This window comes from Fusarium keratoplasticum, chromosome 6, assembly GCF_025433545.1.
Source record: "Fusarium keratoplasticum isolate Fu6.1 chromosome 6, whole genome shotgun sequence".
Taxonomy (NCBI): domain Eukaryota; kingdom Fungi; phylum Ascomycota; class Sordariomycetes; order Hypocreales; family Nectriaceae; genus Fusarium; species Fusarium keratoplasticum.
The window spans coordinates 764,068-791,517 of NC_070534.1; the positions used below are offsets into that span (position 1 = coordinate 764,068).

Genomic DNA, 27,450 nt, shown 5'->3' on the forward strand with positions numbered 1-27,450 from the left:
GGCAGCACCATTACGGAAAAAGGTATATTTCTTGGCAGGAAGAAAGTGTCTAGCCACCCACTCAAAGTCTCGGAGGTCCTTAATATCCGTCAAATTGGGTAGAAAATCAGCAGGGAGATCACCGAGAACATGATTGAGGCCATGGTCTGGTTCATTGAGGCAGAGACAGGCTGCCAGGGCGCCTTGGGCGAGGCTAAAGGCCAGAAACTGGGTCTCATCCGCCAGGGAAACATGGATTCATAAACTTAGGCGTATGCGCTATCCTGATAGATGTATTTAAGTGTTCCGAGGACGCTTTTTCGACCTGTCCGGTAGTTGACTCTCCGACGTATTTCCATCACGGTGGTTCCTGTTGCCCCTATTACCGCCCTGCCTCTGCGCCATCATTCCACCTCGCATCTCAACCTTTTTCGTCTTGATAGCGTCTGCCAAGGCAACAAAGTCTTGGCCCCATACATCACTCGTGACTGTCTCATCCAGAACGCAGAAGAAGCGCCCCCCTTGTATCCGCCCCGAGTTCTTCATCATCCATTGATCAAGCTTTTCCTGAGTGACTGTAATACCGGTGCATATCAAGAGCAGGAGAAATTTAGTGCCCGTCCAATGAGTCAGTTCCTCGTCTCGGCCGCTTTCCCTGGTGCTGCGGTGCCAGTTTGAGTCGATAAGTGTTTCCATGGCAGCCTCGAACTTGGCACTTCGACCGGTTTTGACCTAGGTAGGGTGTGTGAGCAACACTTGAACTTCAGAAAATCCAAATCGAGCAGGTTAAAACATACCTGTGCCGCTACCACAATCGTTTCTGATGGGCTAAAAGGCTGCCGTAACTTTCCATGAGGCTCTTCCTCTTCTTTCCCTATTGCTGACCGGTTCTCCAAGATGAACACCAGATCAGGTCCAGCCATGATGTTAGGGAACATGAAGGTCGGGATTGAGTGGTGACCCTCCGTCCGGTATAACCTCATCCAGTCCCAAATTGTGCTTGGGGTGTGGTAAGTATATACCGTTGGCTCCCTGGGTAGCAGCGTAAGGTTGTCTGTCCTGATGACTGACCCGAGTTTCGATATGGGCGTGCCTTGCTGTGGATTGAGTGAGACCGACCCAGCCAGGATCTTCAATAATGCCTCACGACGGGCAGATCCATTCAAGAGGTCAGGCAAAGTAGACACATGGTCCTTTTGGTATCGAAACATGTGGTCGAGAGACTGAGTATAGTGTCAGTAAAAAGAAACCTAGATCTATTCAGGTATATCTCGGGAGATGAAAGCTCACCATTGCCACAAACCATTCAGTAGCCTTTCCAAACATGGCCTGGACTTCATGGTCATCTTGCGTATCCACTAGCCACTGCCGCATGAGATTATGATAGTCCTCTCCGCCTTCTGTACGGAGATACTCCATAATAGCGTGCACTGCTATGGGCTCTGCGAGTGTGTACTTGATAGTCTCCCCGTCTCGTTCAGTCAAGGCAAATCCATAAGTGACCAGCTCAGCGTAGCTTTGATCTTGGAATATTGTCGGTGTGCTCATGATCTCGGCTCGAATACCGGCCCGGAATAAATCCCGGACCAGTTGCGCTTTTCCAGCTGCCTTCATCTTGCGAATTTGTTGCTTGAGCGCCTCCACTGCTGCTCCGTTGGTCTTGTTCCTTGCTTGGTCTATCATGGCTCGAATCTCCGCCAGGGATGCGTTCTCAGAAGTCAATTTTTGAGACAGTAACATGATTTCCTCGATGTAGATAGTCGATCATCGATAACGGCCACGATGGCCGACGCTGCGTGATGTTATGAGTTGCCGGATGTACAGATTTCTCAAGTGCTCGTGGAAAGTCAACGCCAGGCCATGAAAGTTGCTATCCAAGGCCACTGGATTGGTCGTTTCGTTCAAGACCGCACTGGACACCTCATCGATACTGAATTTTCCGGGTTCCCCTAGTAATCGAATCGCTTGCTGGAAGAATGGTTGCAAAGATACAGAATCGCTACCAGAGGAAGCCGTCAGAAGCTGAAGTGCCAGGGCCGAAACAATCATCTCTGAATCTGGACAATCCAAAGCAGCCTCCAGGTCGGCAAGCAAATGCACATATTTGCTTGGGCTTTCTCTTGGCTTCCGGTCCATAACAAGCCGACAAATTTGACCAAACATTTTTAACATGTCTAGTAATGGAGCGACGTCCAATGGTTTCTGGAGCCATTTGTGAACTTGCGCAAGCTCGAGCCCGTCGCCAGAGTCTTGTAGAGGTAGCGGTCGGCCGCTTCGACTCAAGAGGGGCAGTCGAGACGCCCTGTGGGCATCCGCTGAGCCTTGAGTCCTTGAAATTTCCGATATCGTATCAGCCAAATGTTTCTGGTAAAGGCTCCAGAACTCTTCGTCAGAAGACACCAGTGGAAACATGTTGTGTACAAGATATGATTCCCAACAGTCCACAGGAGGCTCATCGACACCCCAAGAACCTGTGAGAAAGTGGGCAAGCATTTCTCTTAGCTTCTCCAGGTTGAGAGAAGTTCCTGAAATCAGTAGAATCGGGTTGATGGTTGGCATATCGTCACCCATCTGCCATGGTGCGTCTTGGCCTGTAGAATCACCCTCATCCTGATCAGACTGTTGCTTCCCCGGAACCACTCTAGCAGCAAGCGGTTCATCTCTTGATAGAGCGTAAAAATACGTCAGAGAGTTGTACAAGTGGCCAAACATTGCGGAGGCTTGGGGGTTGTCAATGGTCGTCTGGGCCTCGTCAATACAGTAACATAATGGAAGCCCAGAAGGCTTCCAAAATCGCTCTTCGAGAAGCGAATAACACCTTGGTACCAAATGTCCGGGTATTTCTGCGTCGAGAAAGGTTTTAGCGTCTATTCCCAGGTACCCTGTATCGGCGAGCCGGAAGAGCCTGTACAAGGCGTCAAACGGGTCAAATGCAGCACATGATATCTGCAGCCAGAGCCACTCGGTTGGCGTTGCTGAGGGGCGGCGAAGTAGAAACTCGCAAAGTAGGGCATTCCGAGCAACTATGATTGGCTGAAACACGTTGACGTCTTCAGTATCCCAATTCGGGTCAATCTGAGGATGGTGCTCAAACATGGTGTAAGTATCCCTAGACGCGGCGTATCTCTGTGCACCCAGAATATCGCTGCCTTCTCGCCCTTTTTTCTCGGTGGAAGTAATCTTTGTTGGCTCAAGATTTGGGGACAGCATGTAGAATCCCCAGTGTCGCTGCAAGAGTTCAAATATCTGACGAGTCTTGCCCGTGCCAGCAGCGGCAAACAGTACATGGACAGCGCGAGTCATCTCCTTCTTCTCATCACGATCCTTAACCTTGTCGTTTTGCAACCGTTCGATAAAATCTAAGCTTGAGGAATCTTCCTTTAGGTCAGCCATCTCGGGCATGTCTGAGATCGCAGCGTCCAGGTAGGCCCATGCCAGCTTTTCCCATTGCTCTTCCATATATACCATGAGCCCGAGTTCCAGTGGGTAGGCGCTTTGGGCTTTCGGAAGCCTGATAAACCATAAATCCTCTATAGTATCGTGATCAGAATATGACTCGTCCATCAGCAGTAATTTCAAAACGAACCTAGGTTGAGTCTTTGTAGAAAGACACGGTAACGCGTCAGGCTGCTCAGAATAGTACTGTGAACCAGGTTGTGGTCCGTTGGCGGCCACTTATTCATCTCCGCCATGAAATCATTCAAAGATATTCGTATGTTGGGGTGGTTCCTGTCTCTCGGTGGAGCCCGACTGGTGTACGTGTTCCAGAACCGCCCCTTGGGGTTGATCAAAGAGTCACAAAGCACCATGAAATCATCAGGTTCTGTACCCAAGGCTTCCCATAGCATAGCGCTTATCTTAAAATCCCAGGCATTTGGCGGGGTGCTACAGGCATATAGTCGGCCTTGGTAGAATTCTTTGTCATTCAGAAGATATGGCAAAAGGTGATCCAATGGGTGCGAGGCGTTTTGGGGGACGGGGTACGGCTTCAGACAACGGAGGTCTATGCGTAGTTTATAGCGGCAAAGAAATAAGTAATGGCATCTTTTTTTATAAATTTCGACTGGGTCGTTCATTGTATGCGCGAATAGGTGGTCGATACTCTGAAGTTGTGAGGTTATGAGGACAAGTAGATCGGTAACAGGAAGCAGCAAGAGATGCCTATCCGAGGCAACAGGCATCTGACCAGTCACATGAGCGGAACGGATTAATTGTCGAGGCTGATGGAGGACCTGTTGGTTGTTGTGCAAGGGTTTCTCCCAACACATGCGGGATGAGCCCATTCTCATCCTATCAGCGCGACTAGAGAATTGGGGCAGGGGCAGATGTCCACCATCTCCAGATTTCAGCGTAGATCCTCCCTGTAGGCCCCTCCCACAGGCAGGTAGAGAAGCCTTCAACCTCGGACCATAAAAAGATGAAAGAAAATGCTTCGAGGCCAATATCTGCTGCCACCTCGGCAGCCTCCTCCCTCCCCGAACCGAGCCAATAGGCACCCGGCACGTGGGGATCCACGAACCCATATTTCAAGCATCAAGGGGCGAGAAACGTTTGAATAAAGTTCTTTTTCCCCACTAACCCAAATTCTCGTGCATCCAACCCGGGCCCCCGATGAACGGAGAAGACATGTCGAAACGCAATCTTCTCTTGTGTTTTGATGCCTTCGGCACCTTGATCAGACCTGCTCGCCCTGTTGTGCAGCAGTACGCAGAGATTGCGAGGCAGTGTGGCGTGACTGATTTTGATGATCATGAACTTCAGTCTTCGCTGTTGGCGGCCGTCAAGAAGGAGGCTGCAAAGAATCCCAACTATGGAAAGGCGACTGGTCTAGGCGCGACCAAGTGGTGGACCAATGTAAGTGCCTAAAAGGTTCACAACTCTGCCGGTCGAGGTCATTAGAGCTGATTCCTTCAACAGGTCATCCACAATACCTTTACACCCCTAATTCGGAATAATCAACCCCTGCCAAAAGAACTGGCTCCAGCGCTTCTCCATCGATTCGCAACCAAAGACGGCTACGATACCGAGCCAAACCTGGTGTCCGCCCTCAAGGCTCTCAGACGAAAAAGGTCGCAATTGCATTTCGACGAAGTCGTAATTGGAGTCGTTACAAACTCTGACGATCGCATTCCAAGCATTCTCTCATCACTGGGTCTCGACGTGAGCCCCCTGCGATACGGCACGGAGGTGGATCCGAAAGAAGTCGAAGGACAAGAATATGACATTGATTTCCACTGCATGTCATATGATGTTGGTGTTGAGAAGCCAGACAAGCTCATTTTTAATGCCGCTGAGCTCATGCTGGCCGAAATCATCGCCATGCGAAATGGCAAGAGTCCAGCTGAAGCCAGGGCGGACACTGAATCATGGCAAAAGGTTCATGTCGGTGATGAGCATGCAAAAGACGTCGTCGGAGCCGCCAATGCCGGTTGGAAATCGGTTCTGCTCGATGGCGAAGAGGAAGCTGCCACTATTCCCAGGCTAGAGGATCACCCAGATCACACACTCGAGAGGCTTTACAAGGAGAACGATGTTGTCAAGGTCGATTCCCTGCAGAACTTGATCGCATGGCTTACAAACGATGTCCCCATCAAATGAGAAGAGGGCACATGATGAGATTGGAAGACACCACATGTTGAAGCTATCGCAGTATAGAGATCAAGAACCAAAGACAAAGTCCACAACGGATAGAGGTCTAGAAACAGTATCTCCACTCAATCCAATAGAATAAGAGAAACAAGAGTGGTAAAAACCCTCCTGCTCATATCTCAAGTCGCAATTTTATCGCTTTGGTGGAGGCGATGGGCCGGTTGCCCAATTGGGCCGGATAAAATGATTCATCGTGAATCACGCCTTTATTTGGAACGTCTGTGGGTTTTTGGATGGGTCGACGTCAACTTCTTCCTCTTCAATGTTATATATCTTTCACTTCTCCCAATGCGGCATATCTCAACTGACTATTATTCATTGTGACCAGACCATCAGGTTCAATTCTTGACCAAAACACCACCGCCTCACACTCACTGTTCTATCATGGCTATCGACATCTCGGTTATCGAGTCGGTGAGACTCAACTCGTCCAGCGAAGAAAAAGTCATCGCACTCTCTCTTCTGGACTGCACGACAGCCAACTTTTCCTATGGCAGCGCCATTTGGCTATACCAGCCCCCAAAGCTGCCCGAATCCGACAAGTTCAATCTCGGGTACCATCTCCGCGAGTCTTTGGCCCTCACCTTACAAGCCTACCCCCAATGGTCAGGTCATCTCAAAGTCGTGAACAAGACCGATGGCGTTGGTCCTCCTGAAGCGCAGCATCTTCCTCCTCATGCGCGACGATTTGGACGTATCTACGCGCACTTTGGAACGGCCACGGACCCTGGAGTCGAATTTGTCTATGCGAAAAGCTCTGCTACTCTTGACTCTATCTATCCTACGGATCGACCTTTGAAGCAGCCTTTGTGGTCGTGCGAGACGGCGACTTTTCACAGTTTCTTGGCCGCCACGACTCTCGCGCATGCTCTTCAGCCTAATATTGTGGATGAAGCTGGGCGGCTCAACCCTCTCATGGCAGTTCAGGTCACAGAACTTGCTTGCGGGGGCTATGTTGTTACTGTCAAGGGCACGCATCCTCTGGCAGATGCGACAAGCTTCATCTCCCTACTCAAGGACTGGGCCGCCGTCAGCCGATCAGTCCTGGAGAAGAGCGCTCTTCCTGCTCTTACACCTCTTTTCGATCCAGCGCTGCTTGACAACCAAGCAGCCGGTGACATCGACGCCGAAGAACCAGACGAGGGAATTCTTCAAAAGGCCAAGGGTCTGCCAATACATAGATACGATTGGTGGGCTTCGGCAGCAACTTGCCCATGGCCATTCAAGATCCCACCTCCGTTTGATACTGAGGAACAAACACCAGCGGGCGAGGTGATGCCCTGGGTTGAATGGGATCTTGCCTCTCCAGTATCCAACTACGTCGTTCATCTGAACCGAGACCAAGTTGACTTTCTCTGGAACAAGGCCAACAAAAATGCCTCGGAAAAGCTTAGCCGGCACGATGCAGTTCTGGGACATATATGGTCCTGCATCGCACGTGCTCGCGGCTTACAAGCCGACGATGGCCCCGTACACTGCGATCTCGTATACGGGGTGCGTCCATCTTTCCAGCTGGGGAGCGAGTTCCAAGGATCTCCATGCATGATGATGAACGTGGAATTGCCAGGTTCCAAAGTGGCAGACGAATCGAACTTGAGCGCTGTCGCTACTCAAGTGCGCCAGACGCTTAAAGTGATTACCGACAAGGACAACATGGCCGCCCATCTTTACAGCATAGCATACGAAAAGTCTCCCCAGCGGATATGGCAGGCTTTTCTGGGACGACGACACATTTTAGTAACGACCTGGGGCCGGGCAGGTATTTATGATATCGATTTCGGGCTAGGATCCGAATGCAGCTACGCTGAGGGTGTGGTCCCTGAGATGGATGGGAATATTCTCATCAAGGAGGCTCCTGGGAAGCCTGGGTCTTACTGGACGGACAACGGCGTCGATATCTCTATCCATATCAGGGCAGAAGATATGGAACGGTTGATCAAGGATCCGTTGCTTCTCCCGGAGGCCTCCATCTTAGGTGGACAGTGAGCTCTGAGGTTGTAGTTTCACGTCTATCAGATCATGGTCTCAACGCCACAGCAATCTGTTATCATTTTATCTCAGCAATAGAAGCACCCATTCCGCTAGAATTCTACAACGTAATTGGCCGTTTGACATTGGGTCATGTTGCAATCATCGCGCGTTAGTGCCGTCCCCTGAACTTGATTGGTCGTGGTCCTGCATTGTGGTGATCTCATCATCGTCATCCTACCTACGTAAACACCACACCTAACCGACCTTGATTTCAGGATCGAGAACTTGTTTATCACAACATCACTTTTTTTCAGCTTCCCATCCCATAACTATACACAATCACTGTCTTTCCACGGTCGCAATTGATATCATCAATCCAGCATGTCCATTAATGAAGAATCAGCAAACCACAAAGACAAGGAGAAGAAGTCCAGATGGAAGATCTTCTCCTCCTCAAAGGACAAAGATAAGAGCAAGGACAAAGAAAAGCACACCAGCCTGGAGCCTCCGGTACCCGACGTGGAGGCAAACTCGGGCGATTCTACCTACGGCAGCAGTGAACCCAACAACTCCCTCACGACAGAAGCCGAGACGAGTGCCCCAAGGAGTGCCAGCAATACCAACGCGGAGATCCAGAACCCCTCGTCGTATACCAGCCCCACCATCAGACGAGAGACTCACACGAATCCCAACACTGGGCAGACAATAACCACGACTACAACAACGACAACCACCACTACGACGGTTAGCAATGCCAACGGGACTGTGTCTACGATCGAGGAGCCTCGTCCACCCTCCGAGCTGCCAACAGTCAGCAATCAGGATTTGCCACGCACAGCCACTCCCAGGCAGCCAGACCAGCAGCCAGACCGAGAGCCAACACCCCAGGACCAAACAATGTTGACGCCAACGGGTCGACGACCGAGTGTCGAGACACCAGGACGTCGAGTTATCCCTCCTCGCGAGCCAATTCCCGTGCCGAGCCCCATCGAGAACGTCCCAGTCATCCCAGAACGCGATGCAAGAAGAAAGTCCACCGAGATCCAACCAAACAACACTGAAGGGCTGTATCCAGCTCCCCTCAGCAGTCCTAGATCCCCCGTCAACTTTTCCCACCCGTCACCAAAGTCGACGATACAGAATCTTAAATGTGCAGCTGCCGGTATCCACGTAAGTTCCCCAAAAGACAATGAGGGCAACATGCTAATCCGTTGATCACTCCAGGGCGCCGGCGAAACCCTTCGTGGGACACTCAACTCGACCGTCGACAAGCGCTTTGGCTCAAATCCACAAGCCATGGAAAAGAACCAGGCAGCTATCGATAAAGGGCGGTACGAGATTGAGAACATGCGATTCTTTCGCCCCAATGAATATTGGCAGCAAGACCATGAGAGCCGGCCGTACACGAATGAAGCCCCGTACGTACAAGGTCCTCACAATGAACCACCTGTGGTCGCGAGTTCAAGTACAGCAGATACAGGGGAACCATCACACCGCAGCAAGTTGGCAAATTTCTTCAAAGGGTCGAGTCATTCCTCTGGTCAAACTGATATGAACAACCCCTCAAAGTCGCCTCCACCTGAGAGAGCAAGGCTTAAGAAGAGGAGTAGCTCTAGATTGGCCCATGCTCGGCTGGGTGCTGTTGGTGAATAGTGGAATACGTCTTGGATTGATGCATAATAATTCGGTGTCGTTGCAAATCGATGCTTCTAGTGGACCTAGTACATGGATCCGAACTATATACAAACCTATCCCTAGCATGAAATCAGAAGAAACAACTTAACTCGCTTTGACAGATTCCTAAGGCACGCCTAAAAGCGAAGGGGAAGACTTTCTTTTTACACCAGGTTGATGACGCAGGAGCAAAGGTGAAGCCCCTCTCAACCTTTGTTGTGTCGATCCTTGGGTTCTGATCCCGATACCTATTGAGGCTGTTGTTTGTGTGTAAGAGCTGGCTAGACCTCTTCCAGTAACTATTCCGATGAGACGAATTGGAGTCTATTGTTGTTTGATGTCAGCTTACAAGATTACCTAAGACGAGGCCGTGCTTAATCGCCCCGCTTCCCTCAGATCTGTTTGATTCAGCAGAATGATAAAGACTCAACTTGCCTCAGTCAATCCCATACCCAAACTCTACACAATACAACGCCGCTCAAATCAAGAACAATGGCTCAGCAAAGCATCCACAGTTTCTACCGCGTCTGGTTCACCTGCGTGGACCCCCTCACCCTGATCCCAACCGTCTACGCGCTCATCTACACGCCCGAATTCATGCTCGAAGGTCTCATTCCACCCAGCATGGCCGTCTACAACCCAATCGAAGGCTTCTTCTACCACCAGCTTTCAGCCCTCTACGCGTTCGTGGGAATCATGCTCGGCGGTATCCTGCGCGTCACATCTGACATCAAGGTGTGGAGAATCATTGTCGCAGGAGTCTTGCTTATCGATGTCTCTATCCTGGCTAGCGTGTATGTCAGTCTCCAACGACAGGGGAGACTCGAGATGGAAAAGTGGCGTTGGCAGGATTGGGGGAATGTTCTGTGGACGGGAGGAGTGGCTGTCATTAGAGGTCTGTTCTTGGCTGGCTTTGGAGCTGGACGCAAGGGAAAGACAGCTTAAGGGAACCATTGTTGATGAGGCAACATGGTTTTTGGAGCGTTGTATGTAGTGTCGAAGTATGTTGCAAGGAAATTCTCAATCTGGCTTCACGGCAGTCTAGTCAGCCCGTGTTCCTTAGAGAGGCAAATGCACAGTTGATATTAGAAGATAAATGTTGCGAGCCAAGCAAGATCGAATCCAACTTGCTCGTAAAGGTTGATATTAAACGTGTAATTCTCTATGTATATTACAATATGGCAGTATCCATGCCTGGATTATGTATGTCTTGTCTGATCTCGAGGAGCTCCAACTCTCCCGGACCGTTTAGAAAGGAACAGGGACATTGCGCTCAAGATATCCCCTCCAAGTGGGCCTCTGGCGCTTAGAAGGAGCATCAGCACTCTTCTGAAGATCCTCAATGGCACTGGCCCACTTGACAAGCTCAGCCTCAGCAAAGGCAGTCTGCATAATAGCCAGACCAAAGGGCATGCCGGACTCGGAAGAGTAACCACCGGGGATGGTGATGACGGGGTATCCAGCTTGGGCAGCGATCTGAGGAGCCTGAGCGACCTGAGGAGGAACGAGAAGACCGGCGAGCTTCTTTCCATTGTAGTTCAGAGCGTCGTCAATACCCTTGCGGCAAGAAGACACGCAGAACTCGAGAGCCTGGAAGTAAGTCTCGTCCTGCTTTCCCTTGGTCTCGAGAGAAGCCAAGAATCCGTCCTGTCCAGAAGCAAAAGCGGGATGACCCTTGCCATCCTTGTAAGGATATCCACCCTCAGTGCCGTCAAACTCCTTGTTGAACTTGACGATATCCTCCAGGCTCTTGACGTTGGTGTTGCTGACCTCGGACAGATACGTCTTGATGTTGTTGTAAAAGTCAACCTTGATGTAGGTGTACTCGGACTCGTTGGGGAAACCTCGGACGGTGCCGTAGTCCCAGTTCCAGCCGTCTGGGCTGACGAGGGTCTCGTAGTTGGTAATCTCGGTACCGTTGATGACGGTGGCGCCGGCAGATTTGATAAGATCGACAAGCTCAAGAAGCTGCTTCTGCATATCCTCATCGGCGTACACCCAAAAGCTCTCCCAAGGAAGACCAAAGACGGCGCCCTCGAGAGCCTTCTTGTCAGTAAGATACTGCGCATAGCCGCCCCGGGGAGTCTTGCCCTTCTGAGCAAGGGTGTAGTTGTCGCGCTTGTCGACTCCGTAGATGCCGTCGAGAACGAGGGTGGCGTCCTTGACGGTGCGGGCAAAGGCGCCGACGGAGTCCTGGTGCTCACTCTCGGGGATGACGCCAGCGCGGGAAGTCAGGCCGACAGTAGGCTTGAAGCCGACGAGGGCGTTACGGTTGGCGGGGTTGATGACTTGAGAAGTGTTAGTCTTGATCGTGCATCCGTTTTACTTGTACTTACCACTGCCATCAGTCTCAGTGCCCAGAGAAAAGGCGATGGCGTTGGCAGCAACACCGGCACCGCTACCAGAAGAGCTACCACCAGGGTTCACAGTAAAGTTGTACGCGCTGCGAACCTGACCACCACGAGCAGAGTAACCCTCAGAGTAGTCATTGCTACGCATATCAGCCCACTCACTAAGAGCAGCCTTGCCGAAAAGCACAGCGCCAGCTTCACGGAGCTTCTTGACGACGTGCGCATCGCGGGGCACGACGCTACCGAGGAGAGCCCAGCTACCGGCGGTGGTCTCCATGCTGTCCTTGGTTCCGATGTTGTCCTTGACGGTAAAGGGAATGCCGTGGAGAGGACCGCGGACCTTGCCTCGAGAACGCTCGGCATCGCGCTCGGCGGCGATGGCGAAGACGTCGGGGTTGACCTGCATCACGGAGCTGAGGCGACGTTAGCATTGCTTCACATAAAGAGACCAATATTGCGCGACGTAAAAGATGCGACGTCATTGGCGATCATGGCAAACCTCAAAACTTACTTGATGTACTCCTGGGTCTGGTAAGTCCGGGTGAGATAGCAAGTCACCAGCTGCACAGAAGTGAGCTTGCCTGATCGCATCGCCTTTTGCATATCATCAATGGTAGCCTCCTCCAGCTTGAAGCCATTGCACTTCCCCATGGGGAACAAATCCGCAGAGCCAGCATTCTTCTGCAGAGGCAGCAAATTAGGCGCGTACGAGAAGAGAGGCTCAGTGGACGGCTTAGCTGCGAGAGCCTGCGCCGCAAGAAGGCCAGCGGCCAATTGCAACTTGGGAAGCATGATGAAGTACGATGCGATGCGACAAAAGATGCAAAAAAGAGAAGGAAGTTCGATGTTAAAGATCTTCCCTGGCAAAGGAACACAACAAGGTTCAGTCGGCGCGGGTGGCGGCGGGTTCCAGAGAGAATTTGTAGCACCCACTCCCACTACGAGAGCGAGTGATTTCCCTACCCTTGCCCACCCACGCCAAGGGTTCGCCGTCCGGGGGTTCCATTCCAGGGACAGGGGGCATCTTCTCGAGATTCCCTTCCCTTGCCGTCGGGGAACTTGAGGATCCGTCGGTAGACAGGCTGCCTACCGTCAGCTGACGTAGCTAGTGCCAGCTGACGGACGCCCTTCCGCAGCGGATGAGCTTGCCGATGAGGGTCCCTCTAGCGGGAAGCGCTCATCGGGAATGAGGCCATTACGACTCTTGATAGTGGGGTTTTTAACTTTTGCTCAGCCTGAAGGGACAAGGGTTGTGGCGATTGCAGGGATCAAAAGCTGACGAACAGTGATGGAGATGGAAGACTCGGCATGCTTTGGGATTGTCCATGCCGGATAAATGGCCATGTTTTCTGCAAGGTACGGATTGATCTTGCATTAAGCCAAATTATTCTGCGCATTAATCGCGGCGCAGTGCAATCAGCGTCCAAGGACCACAAACAGAAGGGTGCACAGTGTCAAGATACGCTCGTAAACATGTTGATATCGACTGCCAATCAAACAAATAGATCATCCATTTTCCCAAATCCACGCTCATGAATCATACAAACATCGCTCTCTATTCAGATATCACTGGCTTTTCCACGACGACTCTCCGTCACTCTGCTGTCCCCGCTGACTATCCTCCTTTATGCGGAAATCCACACTGACCAAGATACCATCCGCACTATTCTCGCTCTGATTATCCCTCTGGTTCTTAGTCCTAAACGCATTTATCCCCTCGGCCGAAGTATCTCTACTCGTCAGGACGTCGTGTTCGGGTCGAAAGTTGAGCGATCGGAGGGCGTGGCTGCGGCTGTTGCTCGTGGGCTTTCCGTATCGAGAGTTGCCGTTGCTGTCTCCGGATGTGACGTCTCGTCGGAGGATGAACTTGTCGACCAGGGGTTTTAGGCCTGGTACGGATAGGGCGATGAGTGTTGCGCCGATCTCGCTGACTTCGATTGCCAACATGGGGTTGTCTTTAGCTGTTAGCTTTTGTGTATAAAGTGTTGGTGGTGGTACTTACAGGCCCAGGACATGTCGGCATTCCATTGGCCTTCGATAACGAAAACGAGACGTGTGATCGAAATGGCAATGACCCTGTTCCATCGTCAACATCCAGAGTCTCAACAGTAGACCATCATCAAGGCGACTCACGATGTACCCGGCAAGAGAATACACGCAAGCTGGATCTTGCGCTTGCGAGGCATCTCAAGAACCCGAAGCATAACGACCGGAATACCAAACAGCAGAAAGTCGCAGAGCAGCGAAACCGACGAGTTAACGCTATACACGAGTCCCCATTGCAGACATGTGTACTTGTCGAATCCCGGCTGAAATTCGTACGGCCACAGTCCAGTGACGGGGATGCAGTGGAAGACGAGGAGGAACAGCTGTGGGAGGTATCCGGCGATCAAGATACCCATGACAATCTTGATGGCAAGAAGAAGTCGGTCGTGAATGCTGCATAGTCGGTAGTAGAATGCGAGACCGGAGATTCGGCAGAAGAGGAGTGTCGTCGTGTAGATGATGTGGGCGGCAAAGTCGAGGACTTCGGTCAGTTCGATCGTTGGCATATCGAGAACATATTGAATGTATTCAAAGTGTCGTCCAGATCCCAGATTGATGAGCTTGATACACATGCCCACGAAGGGGATGTAGCAAAGCTATGACCGAGTCAGTTGAGCCATCTTGACTGGCACGAGAGATCGGCGGTCGTGGGTCAAGCCAGGGTGAGGAAGTCGACCAGAGCGACTCCCTCTAAGCATCATGAAGAAACACTTACCCATGATATCAACGTCAATGTATCGTCGAGTCCAAATCTTCGGATGAGAAATGCTCTCGATATGAGTCGTCCAAGAACAACGAGACTCGTCAACACCGTCACAAAGACAATTCCCGCAATGGCCGGAGCATCCTTGGTCTGGTTGAGATAATCAGCCGTAATACCCTTGGGAACCCGCCCGTCGGCAATGGCTCTAGCCACATCAGAGTCCGACATGATGGAAAGAAAACGAGCGTATGGTTGTTATATTTGCTCAGAGTCAACCAACTCCAAGAAAGGTCTCCATCAGGAAGAGACAAATGCCCAGGAGATGAGACACAGGACCGCCAAACCCTTATACCAAGACCACTCAAACACTACTACCTCCCAGAATGCACCGCGTCAGGCCAAGCTGCGCACTATCAATGCAAGCTTGACCTGTCCAGTTTTTTTTCCTTTCTTTTCTGGCTATCGGTACAAGAGCCCACACACACCCGACTCTAGAAGCCGCCCTCGATGGGCGGCTTCCCGCACCGTACCGAATCAGTTCAAGACCAGGGGGGGACCACACACACACCTCGCCTGTCCTTCTTTTTTTCTTCCTAACCAGTGCTAGCGGAACGAAAAATGTCTTACTCTTCACCAGTGACAGTCACGGCACACGGTAAGTGGAGGAGAAGGACCTGTCTGGTCGCTCTCCCGGATGCGCGAGACGGTCGGAAATTAAAAACGGCGCAAACTCTAACATCCCGCTGCATTGGAAACTGGTTCCGTGGGCTGTGCGAGGCCGAGAATGGCAATAGTTCTCAGGGATGGAGGCACAGACAAGCTCTCCGGTACAAGGCTTGCCAAGCTGATTATCAGGTCATGGCCGTATGGGTTACATCAAGAGCCGTTTCATGCTCGACATTATTTCTTCTTTGACAGGACCATTCCCACAAACAAAAGAACCCTGGGCTGCATGCCAGACAATGATGAGCGCCTTGACACATTACCCACTTGAACCTGTCTAGTGCCATGGTAACCCTGGCGATTGGCGCAAGGTACGAAGGAGGATCATCCCCAGCGGTGCCATTCCGCTGGGAGACAAAGTGGATTCAGGTCTGTTGGTTTGCTTCCCGCGGTTGCTTGGTTCCTGTCAGCGTCTGCCATCCATCTTTTTGCATGTCACTCGAGTTTGCGTATCGCCGCCTCAAGACCATGAAACCTTGAAGCAAGCCACATATGTACGACCGTTGCATTTGTTGCTTTTTGTCGACTCACCCTCTTTATCAGCGGAATATCGGTCCTTGTCAACTGTGCTGTGCCGCAGGTTCAACACTTGGCCTCACGTCAGTCTCCGTTTCCTTTCTTTTCGTATCCTCCATTCTTTAATCCACGTGAAATCTCGAGTCTCGCCCTCGGTCCCCGGATCGCTCGGTTCATCCCTGTATCCACTCGGTGCCAGAAACATCAAAAACCGCGTCAACATCCCCCCTAGTCATATCCGACCCCTAGTCTCTCCACCCATGGATCCAATCCTCCCGGCTGTCAATCATGGCCAATGTCTCCTTCGCCCTACCAAGTGGATTCCGCGCTCGAGCCTCTCCTCGGTCTAGAATACCGCGAAGCAAAGCATCTTTTAGTCACCATGAATCGAGTCTTGCCTCCTCAAACGGGCAATCCACGGCCGCTAGCCATTTGACTTCTCCTTCGAGACTGGTGGTGGCCGCTATGATCGCTAGCACACCCGGCACAAGGAGCTAGCAGAACGCCCGATGGATTTGGCGCAGCCCCAAGAACGTAATGAGTCGCTGCTTAGCGTTTGATGGGATTGATAAAATCGGCATTATTCTCGTAGGATCCATTTCAGCTACAAACTTTCCGTATGCAGCTGCTTGTCTGGGAAAAGCTTGTCGCAGGGAGTCTTGGTCAGTGCCCTTGGATGTCTTCTAGAAGCCGCGTTCAAGCGAGGTGAGGCGCATTCCAGTGAAACGGGAAGAGAAACTATATAAGTCAAGCCAAATCTACTTTCAATATTTGGCCGAAGTTACATCTCATGTGAGGCAATTGTGACAAACAGAAATATTTTCCTGCCACGAGCCTCACACCCAAACTCATTATTGTGCTACTGATAGCAAACACAGATGAGTAGTAACATCTTTTTTTTACTGCGAGAGCATTGCTTTTGATTCATTTACCCATGAGTAGAATGCAACGGCGAGCTGAAAAATGAAAGAGACGACTGCATATTGAGCCAAAGTCGAGCCGTGCGGCATAACAACCGACTGAGGGCAAGCGACAACTTTTTTGAGCAAAGATCAAAGATTCAGTCAGAATAATAAGAAACCAGATTGCGCAAGTACGGGTAGGATACTAAGTCTGACCGAGACATTAAGAATAGAAATGGACGGAGAGCGGATGGAAAATGAAATTGCTTTGGTGACAACTGCTCAATCAAGGTCATTATTCGTCTTCCAAAAGCTTGAGCAAATGAAAAGAGACCATGGCATACCCTTCATTGGCAAATAAGTTTATGCAGAGAATGTTCTTCATCAGGACCGATATCTCACGCACCAGCTTAGCTTTTCAACACGCTTCTATAACTTGTGCCTCCAAGGCATTTGACTAAGTCGTGGCGTGATTTGAGAACACTATGACAGAATCTAGACTTTCTCAGGATAGGCCTCAGGGTATGTTGTACAGGCAAGCTGGTATGGGAAATATCTGTTCCATTTTCGTAGTCATTCGTCGTTGGAACTACCTCTCGTGCAATGAAGGATGCATCATGCTCCCACATGTTGAATATATTCACAAAACCATTCCCATCTTTTGAAAACCATTTGAATGGCAGGAGGCCAATATAAGAAAAAGGCAAGATCCATGAATAACGGGGGGGGGGGGGGGGGGGAGCCTCCACGACACGCTTTCTACCCAAGGATGGACAAGTACCCGTCACTCTAGTATCAAGAGACAACAATCGCCTAAATAGCCATGCCTAGCTTACTTATGAGTCCGAAAACACCTAACCACGACGTCCGTAACTCAGCCTGGCCTATTGCCTTGTCTGCATTCCGTGCTGTGTCTTATTATTCTTCCTGCCTACCCTACGTAAGATGGCTTCTTGCTTCGCAAAAGCAACGGAACTTGGTTTCTGTCAAACTCCATCCAATCTCACTTACACGTTTTCGTTTTGTGCTTTCATTCCTTTCCGTCATCACCACCGCTGTTGCCTACAAGTTGACACGAGACTTGAGTCTGATCATTTAGCCTAACGTCACTCGACCATCAGTTAAGCAAGGTGCCAAACGCAACCTCGTTGTGGGTATCGAGAGTGGCAGCAAAGCACAAACCAACAATGTCACAAGACAGGCAGCAACTTCTCCGCTTGTAAGAGAGATGTTTTGCAACATCAACACATTACGGCTCTTCTCAAGAATAGGTTAACAAGAGGAATAGAAGTCACTCTGACTCTTTCGACAAGCCTCTGTTGATTTTCATCTGGCGGTCAATCCGAGGCTAACCCTTTCACAACGCCGCATCCTGATGTTGTATTTCAATAAGAAAATGTTGTAACACATCGCCTCTGTTTTTGAGTGGGAATTGTGTTGGCTAGGAACTGAAACGAGCGGTTTGCTGACCTATCGGACTTTTCCTGTTTTCCGAACCTCCGAGTATTGTATAAGCAGCAATCCCGATATGGACAACTAGTACTATGGCTTTGATGTTTGTAAGATGACTCATGTAGTGCCATTTCCTAGCCTTAAGCATCCTGCCTCTTCAATTCACCATGACAATGTGACCCCTCCTGCATATCCCACTCAAACGCCGGTCATGTTATTAAGCGGCTGGAAAGTATACAGAGATACTATGCTGAGAGTCGTTATACTGATTTGTCATCTGGGATAGCCTATTTGTCAGTACGTGATATTCGCAAGGTCTTGCACGACGCACACCATCATGATTGCGTGCTATCAGAGTCTATATAGATAGCTGGCGGCATGCATTGCCAATACTCCATCGAACACTACACTGAACAACTTCATCTGCATCATGTCTTCCTCAGCCAAAATCCTACTCATTCTCGGCGCCGGCAAAAACATCGGCCATGGCGTTGCGAACAAGTTCAGATCCGCCGGCTATCGAGTCGCCCTTGTATCTCGAAGCGCAGAGGACCGAAAGACAAACCCAGATGGCGACCTGACCCTCAAGGCGGACCTTAGCAAACCCTCTTCAGTTACGGCCATCTTTGGGGCAGTCAAAGAGCTGCTTGGTGGACCCCCAAACGTCGTGGTTTACAACGCGGCTGCTCTCACTCCGCCAACAGACCTTCAGAATCCCTTCACGGTCCCGCTCGAAAGCTTTGAGCAGGATCTGAACGTTCTCAACACCAGCGCCTATGTCGCTGCTAGGGAATCTGTTTCTGGTTTCGAAGCCATCTCAGCAGACATCCCTAGGGCTTTCATCTACACCGGTAATGGCCTTGCGGGCGCCACGGCGCCTATTCCTCTCTTCGTCACCCTAGGAACTGGCAAGAGTGCGGCAAGCTACTGGATTGGCTCAGCCTCTGGGTTTTACAAGGAAAAGGGTTACAAGTGAGTCTGGCTTACATCCCATGTTCTTTCGGGTGACTAATTTCTGCAGCTTCTACTACGCTGACGAACGTAACTCCGAGGGAGGTGGTGTTCCATTGGACAAGCTTTCAGGTGTAGGAGCTGGTGAATTCTACTGGGAGCTCGCGGAGAAGAAGCAGGATATCCCATGGTTTGCGACGTTTGTTGCTGGCAAAGGTTATGTGCACTTTCCCAACTCAAGCAGGACATAGCCTCTAGGCTTGGTTTCCCAGTCGTTGAGTTTTTTGCCTACGTCTTTTTTTCAACGGTTGTAGGTGCAATGCCAAACAGCAAGTTCTCAGACGAAGAAACGATTATGCCGATGTGGTGTTACCGCCTCCGAAACATTCGTGATAATGACAACGCGTGTCTTTCCAAACCTCAAGACGCTGTTTCCAAGTTGCTAATGCGCTGTACCTGCATGCCGAGATGCTGTTTTAATTAAGTCGTGGTTTCATGTGGTTGAACAAGATGCTGGTTGGTGGAAACTTGGCGATTCAACAAGGACCGTGAAACAGCGGAGCGTGTCATTCCGAAACTTTCTAGGAAACTCTCTTCATCTATATTAGAGATAGCAATATGCCATCGGACCATCGGGCCGCATGCGACTCCGCCCTCTGTGCAACTGCCGCTTACCACTTGCCTACCCCGGAGCGCCTAGAAGCCTTCTCCGCTGGTTCCGTGGCCTAACGGGGGATGCAGAGCCATTTTAACTTTTTACCGGCCTGTCAACTCCTGAAAGCTTGCCTAAGTTGGTAAGCAGACAGGGTTTTGAAACGACGTTGATTGCTTTGTTTGGCTGGCATTAATTTCCTTGAGTTTTAGCCTATTGCTGGACGGGACGATCCCTATTTCGTTGGGCGTCGGCCGTGTAACCTAAGATAAAGTACATAACCTCATGCCATCGACCGACTATTTTGCTATCTTGCAAGCATTTCGTGTGCAGTCACTCCTTAGAATCATTTTTCGAGTCAGAGACTCAAAGTTCCATAGCCCAACATGGCTTCACTTTCGTTTCTCCTCTTTGGCCTGGCCGTCCAACTCGTCGCCGGCCAAACACCAGGCAACACACCCGAGGTGCATCCCAGGCTGGATACCTTCCGATGCACTGTTCTCGGTGGCTGCAAGAAGCACACAAATTACATCGTCGCCGAGTCAAGCCAGCACCCGATCCACCAGGCCACAAACAATCTTGGCTGCGGTAACTGGGGAGAGAAGCCAAACAGCACCGTGTGCCCCGATGCTGCATCTTGCGCCAAGAACTGTATCATCGAGGGAGTCCCGGATTATCAAGTCCAGGGAATCAGCACATCCGGCACTGAGCTCCGCCTCCAGCAGATGCACAACAACCTGACAGTTTCTCCCAGAGTCTACCTTCTTGATGAGAACAAGCAAGAATACGACATCATGTATCTCACCGGCTCTGAATTGACCTTTGATGTCGAAATGTCAAAGCTGCCGTGTGGCATGAACAGCGCTCTTTACTTCTCTGAGATGCTCAAGGATGGTGGCAAGAGCCTCAGCCCACACAACAAGGCTGGTGCGTACTATGGTACTGGCTACTGCGATGCCCAGTGCTTTGTGACCCCATTCATCAACGGAGTGGTAAGTAAAATGTTTCCATTGTGCAATCATAACTAACATGCAACAAGGGTAACATTGATGGCTATGGGTCATGCTGCAATGAGCTCGATATTTGGGAAGCAAACTCTCGAGCTACTCACATTGCGCCTCACCCATGCAACCAGACCGGCCTCTATGAATGCACCGGCGATGAGTGCGGTTCTGAGGGTGTATGCGACAAGCCCGGCTGTGGATGGAACCCTAACCGCCACAATAACACTGACTACTATGGACGTGGCGGCTCTTTCAAGGTCGATAGCACCCGAAAGTTCACAGTGGTGACCCAGTTCCTAGCCGACAAGAATGGTCACCTCACAGAGTTGCACCGACACTATGTGCAGGACAACAAGATTATTGAAAGCGCAGTTGTGACTCTCCCCGGAGTCCCCAACGTCAACTTCATTAACGACGAATACTGCGTAGCTACCGGCGCCAACGCATTCACACGCCTCGGCGGCATGAAAGGAATGGGTGAATCCATGACCCGCGGCATGGTTCTCGTCATGAGTCTCTGGTGGGACGAAGGTGGCTTCATGAACTGGCTTGACCAGGGCGAGGCCGGACCTTGCAATGCCACCGAGGGCAGCCCAGCCAATATTCTCAAGATCCAGCCCAACCCGGAGGTGACTTTCAGCAACATCAAGATTGGAGAGATCAACTCGACCTTCTCTGTAGGCTCGGGGTACAGACGGGATGGGTTTGCAAGGGGATTGGAGAAGGGTCATGTGAGACATCACCTTCACCAGCATCAGCGCCGAGGCAGCTTCTAAACGTCGAGGCGTTTTATTCAGGGTGGGAATTTTAGTCTGCCCTCATTTTCACTGAACAGTACATGATTTGAGACTTCTTGGAAATACAACACCGGCTTGAGGCCATCTCTTTTGACTACACGCCAAGGCGACCCAGTTTATACCCACTGTCATCTGATGGTTATCTTGATTCTTGATATAAGTTTCAAGTCAGTGTTAACCTTCTCAGAGCCTCCGGTCTTTATGTGATTTTGTTATCTCACGCTCAGCTGGGTGGTGATCCTTGCAACCAGCAGATTCCAAGAAAGTCAACTGCGATGTCCGCCAAAAAGAACTACCCTCATAGTAAGAGGGTCAGCAAAAACAGCAAAAAACATACAACAGCGGGGATTCGCTGGTCGTCACCGACCCAACTACTAATCCGCCCCTCACTGGCTTGTCTATGGGAGAGCGGACGGGATCCCGAATTCTCCAGTGGGTATGGTCGTATGTGAGAGACGGAGGAGCGGAAGCGGCATATGCGTGTGACACATGGTGTTGACCAGTTCTAGGGTATCCTTGATGTTGTTTTGGGTTATAAATAGAGACCTTCTTCATGGCAGGTGCCTGTTGATGTGTCTCGACTCAAGACATTTGTATGTGCCCGCTGATGGGAAGCGTTTGAGCGTTAACCCACACCACCGAGGCCTGGGCATATCGACGTTGTAAATCATGATACTGAGGATTCCTTGGTGGTGACTAACAGAACAACGGCGAGCACATACGCAAGCAAGCTCTGGTCTACACTGCATCCCATTTCCAGAAGGAGTCTGCTACTTCAACCTGTATGCAACCGGTTTCTGAAGCATGCATGCCAGATATACCGCGTGGAAGACCAGAATCTGGCAAAAGTTTAGCATCTCAAATACTCTCATCGCGCATCTGGGCCCTAAAGCTTAGCTACAGCCATCAAACCGCTCAAAAATACGTAAAAACGCCAAAAAAGAATTGATCATGATCACGCTGGGGATCGAACCCAGAATCTTCTGATTCGTAGTCAGACGCCTTGCCATTGGGCCACGCGACCTTGCTTGCGATTCGGCCTCGATATTGCGAACTAATCGTGGGTCAGCGGGGGCTCCAGGAGAGCAAGTTGCCCTTGGTGGAGCAGAAGCGTGGAAACCTCAAGATTGTTAACTTTGGCCATGTTTTCGTTACATATATGCCGTGATTGGACAAGGAGAAGTAGATATGAGTTAAGGTCTAGCAACGCTAGAGCCTAAGGACAGTAGCCAAATCTTTCCAGGTGAAGGGAAGTAAATACAACTAAAACAATGAAGTATGATATACTGGGAAAGAAGCCAGAGGCTCCAAGAACCCAGTGGAATAGAGGACAATCTTATAATACCCGTCACAGCTACCATGTCCAAAGGCACCGGAACATTATCCGTCGTAGATCCAGACCTGGATCTTCTCAGCCACAAAAACCTGGGCTTCTCGAGAGGCCATGCCGGCAATGTCGGTCTACATCTGGTAGATGCAGAAACCGTCGATGTAGGCATATTGACGTGTAATGCGGCACACCTCATCGCTGTTCACCAGACAGTCGGGATGATCTGTGCATTGGGGCTCAGGAGGGGCAACTGAAGTGGTGGACGATGAGACAGATGATGTGGATACATCTGAAGACGAGGTTGGCACCTCTGTGGTCACTGAGGTGGTGAGAGATGAGATGGATGATGTGGTATCCTTAGTCGTAGATGAGGTAGAGGCGACAGTCAGGAGAGTCGAAGTATCAGAAGTAGGCAGCGAGACCGAGGGCCTGGTCCCCGCAGACGAAACGGGATAAGAATAACACTTTGACGCATGAGCAAGACCAGTAACAAACAAGGTCAAGGTGCTCTTGAGAAGCTTAGACGAAACCTTTAGAGCGGTGGACAGATAGACGAGTGGGAGATTGAGGTGGAGGATGCAGGGCGAATTCGTCCATAGAGATGCGGCTGGGCTCACTCTTAAATACTCGTTCAATATTGTCCTGTTCTCCGATCGTTAGTGACGCGCTCTTCGGATCCAGCTGCATAAGCCAATCTCCCTATGATAGGGGCACAGGGGCTCGGCCTAGGTGCATGTGGCTGCGTGAAGATGCGGCCTTTGCTGCGAGATACCCGCGAGCCGAGGGTGACACGGTTGATCGATCCCACACGCAAGTGTCTTGCTAACATCACCGGGCCGCTGCAAGTTTCTCAAGGCTCCGTGATCTTCATGCTGCGGGATGGGAAACATGCCGAGGACCTGCATGGTAGTAACGGGAGACGGCTTGGCGCGAGAGCCTGTTCCGGGGACTGAACATGATCTCGTTTCTTTCCCCAGCATATTTATTGGCAGAGTTGCTCAGTTGATATATTGGCAGGAACCTGGCATTACGTCGACTTCTCTCGAGATCTTTACCACCCCTTCTTCTTAGATAACACACCCGATAGTAAATGGCCAGGCCGGGCTGATCTCTTGGGGAGAGCCTGAAAGCGTCTGAAAAAAGAAACAACGGCAACCACAAATGTTTGTCGCACGCCACCTTTCAATATTTAGACAAGTGTCTTAAATATTCAACATTAAGGAACCCGCAACTCTATTGCTTAAGCCAAACGTTTTCGTGAGTTTCCGCCTTCTTTGATGATTACTCCACTCCATAAGTTGGGGCTGGGTGATGAACATCCGCCGACTCGGTTTCCGCCAGGGCGAGACTGACGCTGTGAGCAACTCAAACACTTTTCTCCTCGTAGTGGCAAGAATGACAGTCCTTAAAGACATTGACACAGTAAGACTCAATATAATATTCCATCGGTGAATGTAATGTCTGTGACAAGAGAGAGAGTGGCCCTCTCTGTCTGCCAAATAGTCGGGGTGCCGGATAAGACGTAGCTGACTTGGGAGTCACACAAGCCCAAGTGCACTGTCTAACTGCATGGGAAGATTGAACCATGGGGTTTTAGATGACTTCCTGGTTTCTCATATTTGAGAATGCAGCAGCTGGATGGCTCAAATAAACTCCGAACTAAGCGGTCAATGCTCTTGATGACGGGAGAAGACAGCGCTGGTGCTTGTTGTGTGGCCCGGGTGCTCGATCCTCATTCAACGAGCCGGACTAGCCAGTCACTATTAAGCCTTTTCCTAACCCCTTTCTGTCTTAGTTGGGCTTGACAGAATGTGTAGAACAAGACGTTGCGGGCAGAGAGAAGTCTCCCAATAGTCCAACAAAATCACCCTGAAGAATCCAAATGATGATCCAACGCCTTGCGTGCTGAAAACCCATCCCCGAACCTGAACCCGAACCTGCCCAACCGCAAAAGCCCAGTGTCCTCAACAAGCTGTATAGGCAAAATGGTCTACACGTAAAAGGAACAGATACCATTTAGGCATGAACAGATGGCGCCTCTGAAACAGGTAGGTCTATCCTGACAATCGGCATCGGTGGAGCACGAGTTAGGCTCAGGGGGGACAATCGAGGTCGTGGTGGAAGCAACAGATGTCGTAGATGCCTCGCTGCTTGCCGAAGTAGTCGTGATGGTGATCAAAGTCGAGGTTTCGGAGGTAGGTAACGCGGTAGTGGATTCTGTGATGGTGGCTGAAGAACTCGAGTCGGATGGACGACAATTCGCCGCGTGGGCGATGCCGATGACCAGGAAGGTCAAGGCACTTGTGAGGAGCTTGGAGGAAACCATTGTAACAGTGATGGACGCGACAGTGACGGATCGAGTGGAACAAAGAGAAGTCGAACAAGAAGCGGACAGGTTCTCTTTTTCAACACGTCTTGCACGTTTCTCCTTATCGTCTGCAGGTGTTAGCTTCGTGAGCTAGCAGGGGGTACGGAGCTGAACCAACAGCTGCGTCTGGGGCAGGCGAACGCTAGAGAGTTGGCTGTGGATGGGGCGACAGGACGCCCAGCACCGGGCTCACTACCGGCCGGAAGCTCTCTCAATGGACCTTCCACAGAGTGTTGCAAGCCTCACGCTTTTGATGTCAAGGTGAAACTAGGAGAAATTCCAGCAAACGGGCTGCATGATAGCACGGCGTGGCGTGAGCGCCTATTTCGAGCTTAGTTCCTACCTTATTTGTACTACATTATCTGGATAAACACTCCACGAGATGGACTATTTCTGCTACTATTGTTGCATTCACTTCCAGGCAACTTTCCCCCTTTTCCAGCTCTGTCCACCGCTCTGCCTTTGCAAATCATCACTGAGGCCCTGACTAATACCCTGTGACAGGTTAGGGATCGCAAAACCTTGCGAGAAATTGCAATTTCCACAACCGTTAGTGGCGCGCCACAATCAATAGTTTCGTTTTCAGCGCCTCCACAACCGAGTTCCCAAAACAAGCATTCCATCACCACTTCTTAACCATCAGTTCCACTCCTTTACTCCCAAAACATTTAAATCGACATTTCTCTGTGTGGTACAGCGGTCAAGCGCATACCATTATGTTGTGGACTTGATTTCTACCAGGCTGGTTGTGGTGTGAGTCACCGGCAAGGCGAGGGCAGCATCGTTGGCTCATTTTGTTGCGTGCGTTCCAGGCAGCGAGCTGGGCGAATACCTAGATAGGCAGTAGTTTTCCTTCATGATGTCTCAATGAGCGTTTGCTGCCCGCAGCTTATATTTGCGAGTCATATGTCTATTTTCTCCTCAACTCCAGCAGATTACAACTCGGTCAATATTCCACTCCAAAAGAGACGTCTGCAGTCTGCCTCCGTTCCATTAGAGAACCTGTCGCTCTCTGTCCCTCTCGTTGCTGGCAGTTCGATGAAGCATGGAAACTCTCGACTTCAAGTCCCAAGAAAAGCAACATCTCTTATACTCTGTTGACCAAATTCTTTGCTTCAGAACCCTCCATGACGGTTCTTCCTCTCATTGCCCAACAGAGGTGCAAGTAAGAGTCAAGAAATTGGAACCAGAATGGACCTTCTCCTGTGGCATGGTGGTGGAAATCCTCCCCGACTCGGCACGACAACTAGGCCTAGACGAAGGGACGCAGGCGTTCCTCAAGCTTTTTGACCGAAGATTTGCACACTCGCTTCGCAAGTGTGAAAGGGTCGATCCATGGTCCGCCGACATTGAGGAAGAATTTCTGCACAAGCTCAAGTCAGGAGATCTCCAGGATTTTCTTGGCAGGCTTCAGGCCGAGGAAGACTCCGAAGACTCTGAAGAAGATGACGATGAGGACAACTGGGATGCAGCTGAGAACGAGGCTTTCCTTGCCGATATGATGCTCAACTACTTTCGGGCCGAAGTTTCAACATATTCCGCTCTGCGAAAGCACCAGGGAGACTTGATTCCGCGCCTTTTTACCCAAGTCACTCTCCAAGTGGTCCAACCCAACACCTCTCTCGACGAGCAGCAGCAGGATATATGTCTGGTGAAGGGCATTTTGCTCGAATATCTGGAAGGCTTCGCCCTATCTTCCCTCAAAGAATCCGCTCCACGTTCCTCATGGCAGAACATTGTTGATGAAGCAATTCGAATAGCCCATGTTCTGGGAGACAACAATATTCTCAACACCGACGCTCGACCCGACAACATGATGGCTGTGCCTCGAGGAAACGGGGAGTACCGAGTCTGCATGATCGATTTTGGCCATTGCAGAATGCGCCGAGAGGGCGAGCCTGACCAAGACTGGGGGCGGGCAAAGTGGTTTCAAGACGAAGAGGGTGCCATTGGGGTGGTTATGAGGGGGAGTCTAGCCAAGGTTGGATTTCAGCTTCACTATGAGGATTCAGGGAGATATTTAGAATGGGCACATGATGAGGATGACTAGCAGATACAACGGTGAATCTGAACAAGCTGGCAATTTTTCTAAGGATAGTCATTGGTTTTCTCGTAATGTCCCTGCTTGATAACCTCGTATGTCTCAACAAACATGAGTTGCGGAACAATGGAAAAGTGAGAAAGAGGACAGGGAATCATAGATACAAGCATGATCAAATACGCCAAGAGTTGTAGGTACCGTCCTGATATGTTTCACTCATCCTTTCATTCGCATTCAGCACGCAACAACCCCATATGCCTTTCCTGCATGGAGAGAATCAGTCACCAAATATCAAGAAGTAATGACCAGCATGACCAGTCTCGCCATCGTCTTGTTGAAGA

At 50.6% G+C, this 27,450-nt stretch overlaps 10 protein-coding genes and 1 pseudogene across 11 annotated transcripts, besides 1 other annotated feature; 7 read left to right on the forward strand and 4 right to left on the reverse strand.

Moving 5' to 3' along the window:
• Positions 1-276: 276 nt before the first annotated feature.
• Positions 277-1,719, reverse strand: NCS57_00819600 (uncharacterized protein; the record flags this gene model as incomplete). The annotated part of the gene is made up of 3 exons (XM_053058020.1): positions 277-711; positions 777-1,202; positions 1,270-1,719. The coding sequence occupies 3 exons, from the start codon at positions 1,717-1,719 to the stop codon at positions 277-279; spliced, it is 1,311 nt and encodes a 436-aa protein (XP_052911851.1).
• A 24-nt stretch (positions 1,720-1,743) lies between these two features.
• On the reverse strand, positions 1,744-3,671 carry NCS57_00819700 (uncharacterized protein; the record flags this gene model as incomplete). The annotated part of the gene is made up of 2 exons (XM_053058021.1): positions 1,744-3,509; positions 3,566-3,671. The coding sequence occupies 2 exons, from the start codon at positions 3,669-3,671 to the stop codon at positions 1,744-1,746; spliced, it is 1,872 nt and encodes a 623-aa protein (XP_052911852.1).
• An 886-nt stretch (positions 3,672-4,557) lies between these two features.
• On the forward strand, positions 4,558-5,577 carry NCS57_00819800 (uncharacterized protein; the record flags this gene model as incomplete). The annotated part of the gene is made up of 2 exons (XM_053058022.1): positions 4,558-4,833; positions 4,897-5,577. Exons 1-2 carry the CDS (start codon positions 4,591-4,593, stop codon positions 5,575-5,577), a joined length of 924 nt encoding a protein of 307 aa, XP_052911853.1. The 5' UTR covers positions 4,558-4,590.
• A 435-nt stretch (positions 5,578-6,012) lies between these two features.
• NCS57_00819900 (uncharacterized protein) lies at positions 6,013-7,614 on the forward strand (the record flags this gene model as incomplete). Its single annotated transcript, XM_053058023.1, has 1 exon — positions 6,013-7,614. One exon carries the CDS (start codon positions 6,013-6,015, stop codon positions 7,612-7,614), a length of 1,602 nt encoding a protein of 533 aa, XP_052911854.1.
• A 366-nt stretch (positions 7,615-7,980) lies between these two features.
• On the forward strand, positions 7,981-9,252 carry NCS57_00820000 (uncharacterized protein; the record flags this gene model as incomplete). Its single annotated transcript, XM_053058024.1, has 2 exons — positions 7,981-8,769; positions 8,824-9,252. 2 exons carry the CDS (start codon positions 7,981-7,983, stop codon positions 9,250-9,252), a joined length of 1,218 nt encoding a protein of 405 aa, XP_052911855.1.
• Positions 9,253-9,765: 513 nt separating this feature from the next.
• Positions 9,766-10,218, forward strand: NCS57_00820100 (uncharacterized protein; the record flags this gene model as incomplete). The annotated part of the gene is made up of 1 exon (XM_053058025.1): positions 9,766-10,218. The coding sequence occupies one exon, from the start codon at positions 9,766-9,768 to the stop codon at positions 10,216-10,218; it is 453 nt and encodes a 150-aa protein (XP_052911856.1).
• Positions 10,219-10,521: 303 nt separating this feature from the next.
• NCS57_00820200 lies at positions 10,522-12,482 on the reverse strand (annotated as a pseudogene). Its single transcript has 3 exons — positions 12,136-12,482; positions 11,610-12,037; positions 10,522-11,561 (listed from the first exon to the last, which is right to left on the reverse strand).
• Positions 10,522-12,482: a sequence feature.
• A 708-nt stretch (positions 12,483-13,190) lies between these two features.
• Positions 13,191-14,601, reverse strand: NCS57_00820300 (uncharacterized protein; the record flags this gene model as incomplete). The annotated part of the gene is made up of 4 exons (XM_053058026.1): positions 13,191-13,579; positions 13,627-13,700; positions 13,758-14,266; positions 14,386-14,601. The coding sequence occupies 4 exons, from the start codon at positions 14,599-14,601 to the stop codon at positions 13,191-13,193; spliced, it is 1,188 nt and encodes a 395-aa protein (XP_052911857.1).
• Positions 14,602-18,396: 3,795 nt separating this feature from the next.
• On the forward strand, positions 18,397-19,168 carry NCS57_00820400 (uncharacterized protein; the record flags this gene model as incomplete). Its single annotated transcript, XM_053058027.1, has 2 exons — positions 18,397-18,938; positions 18,988-19,168. The coding sequence occupies 2 exons, from the start codon at positions 18,397-18,399 to the stop codon at positions 19,166-19,168; spliced, it is 723 nt and encodes a 240-aa protein (XP_052911858.1).
• Positions 19,169-19,955: 787 nt separating this feature from the next.
• On the forward strand, positions 19,956-21,349 carry NCS57_00820500 (Glucanase; the record flags this gene model as incomplete). The annotated part of the gene is made up of 2 exons (XM_053058028.1): positions 19,956-20,561; positions 20,609-21,349. The coding sequence occupies 2 exons, from the start codon at positions 19,956-19,958 to the stop codon at positions 21,347-21,349; spliced, it is 1,347 nt and encodes a 448-aa protein (XP_052911859.1).
• A 4,929-nt stretch (positions 21,350-26,278) lies between these two features.
• On the forward strand, positions 26,279-27,118 carry NCS57_00820600 (uncharacterized protein; the record flags this gene model as incomplete). The annotated part of the gene is made up of 1 exon (XM_053058029.1): positions 26,279-27,118. The coding sequence occupies one exon, from the start codon at positions 26,279-26,281 to the stop codon at positions 27,116-27,118; it is 840 nt and encodes a 279-aa protein (XP_052911860.1).
• Positions 27,119-27,450: the final 332 nt, after the last annotated feature.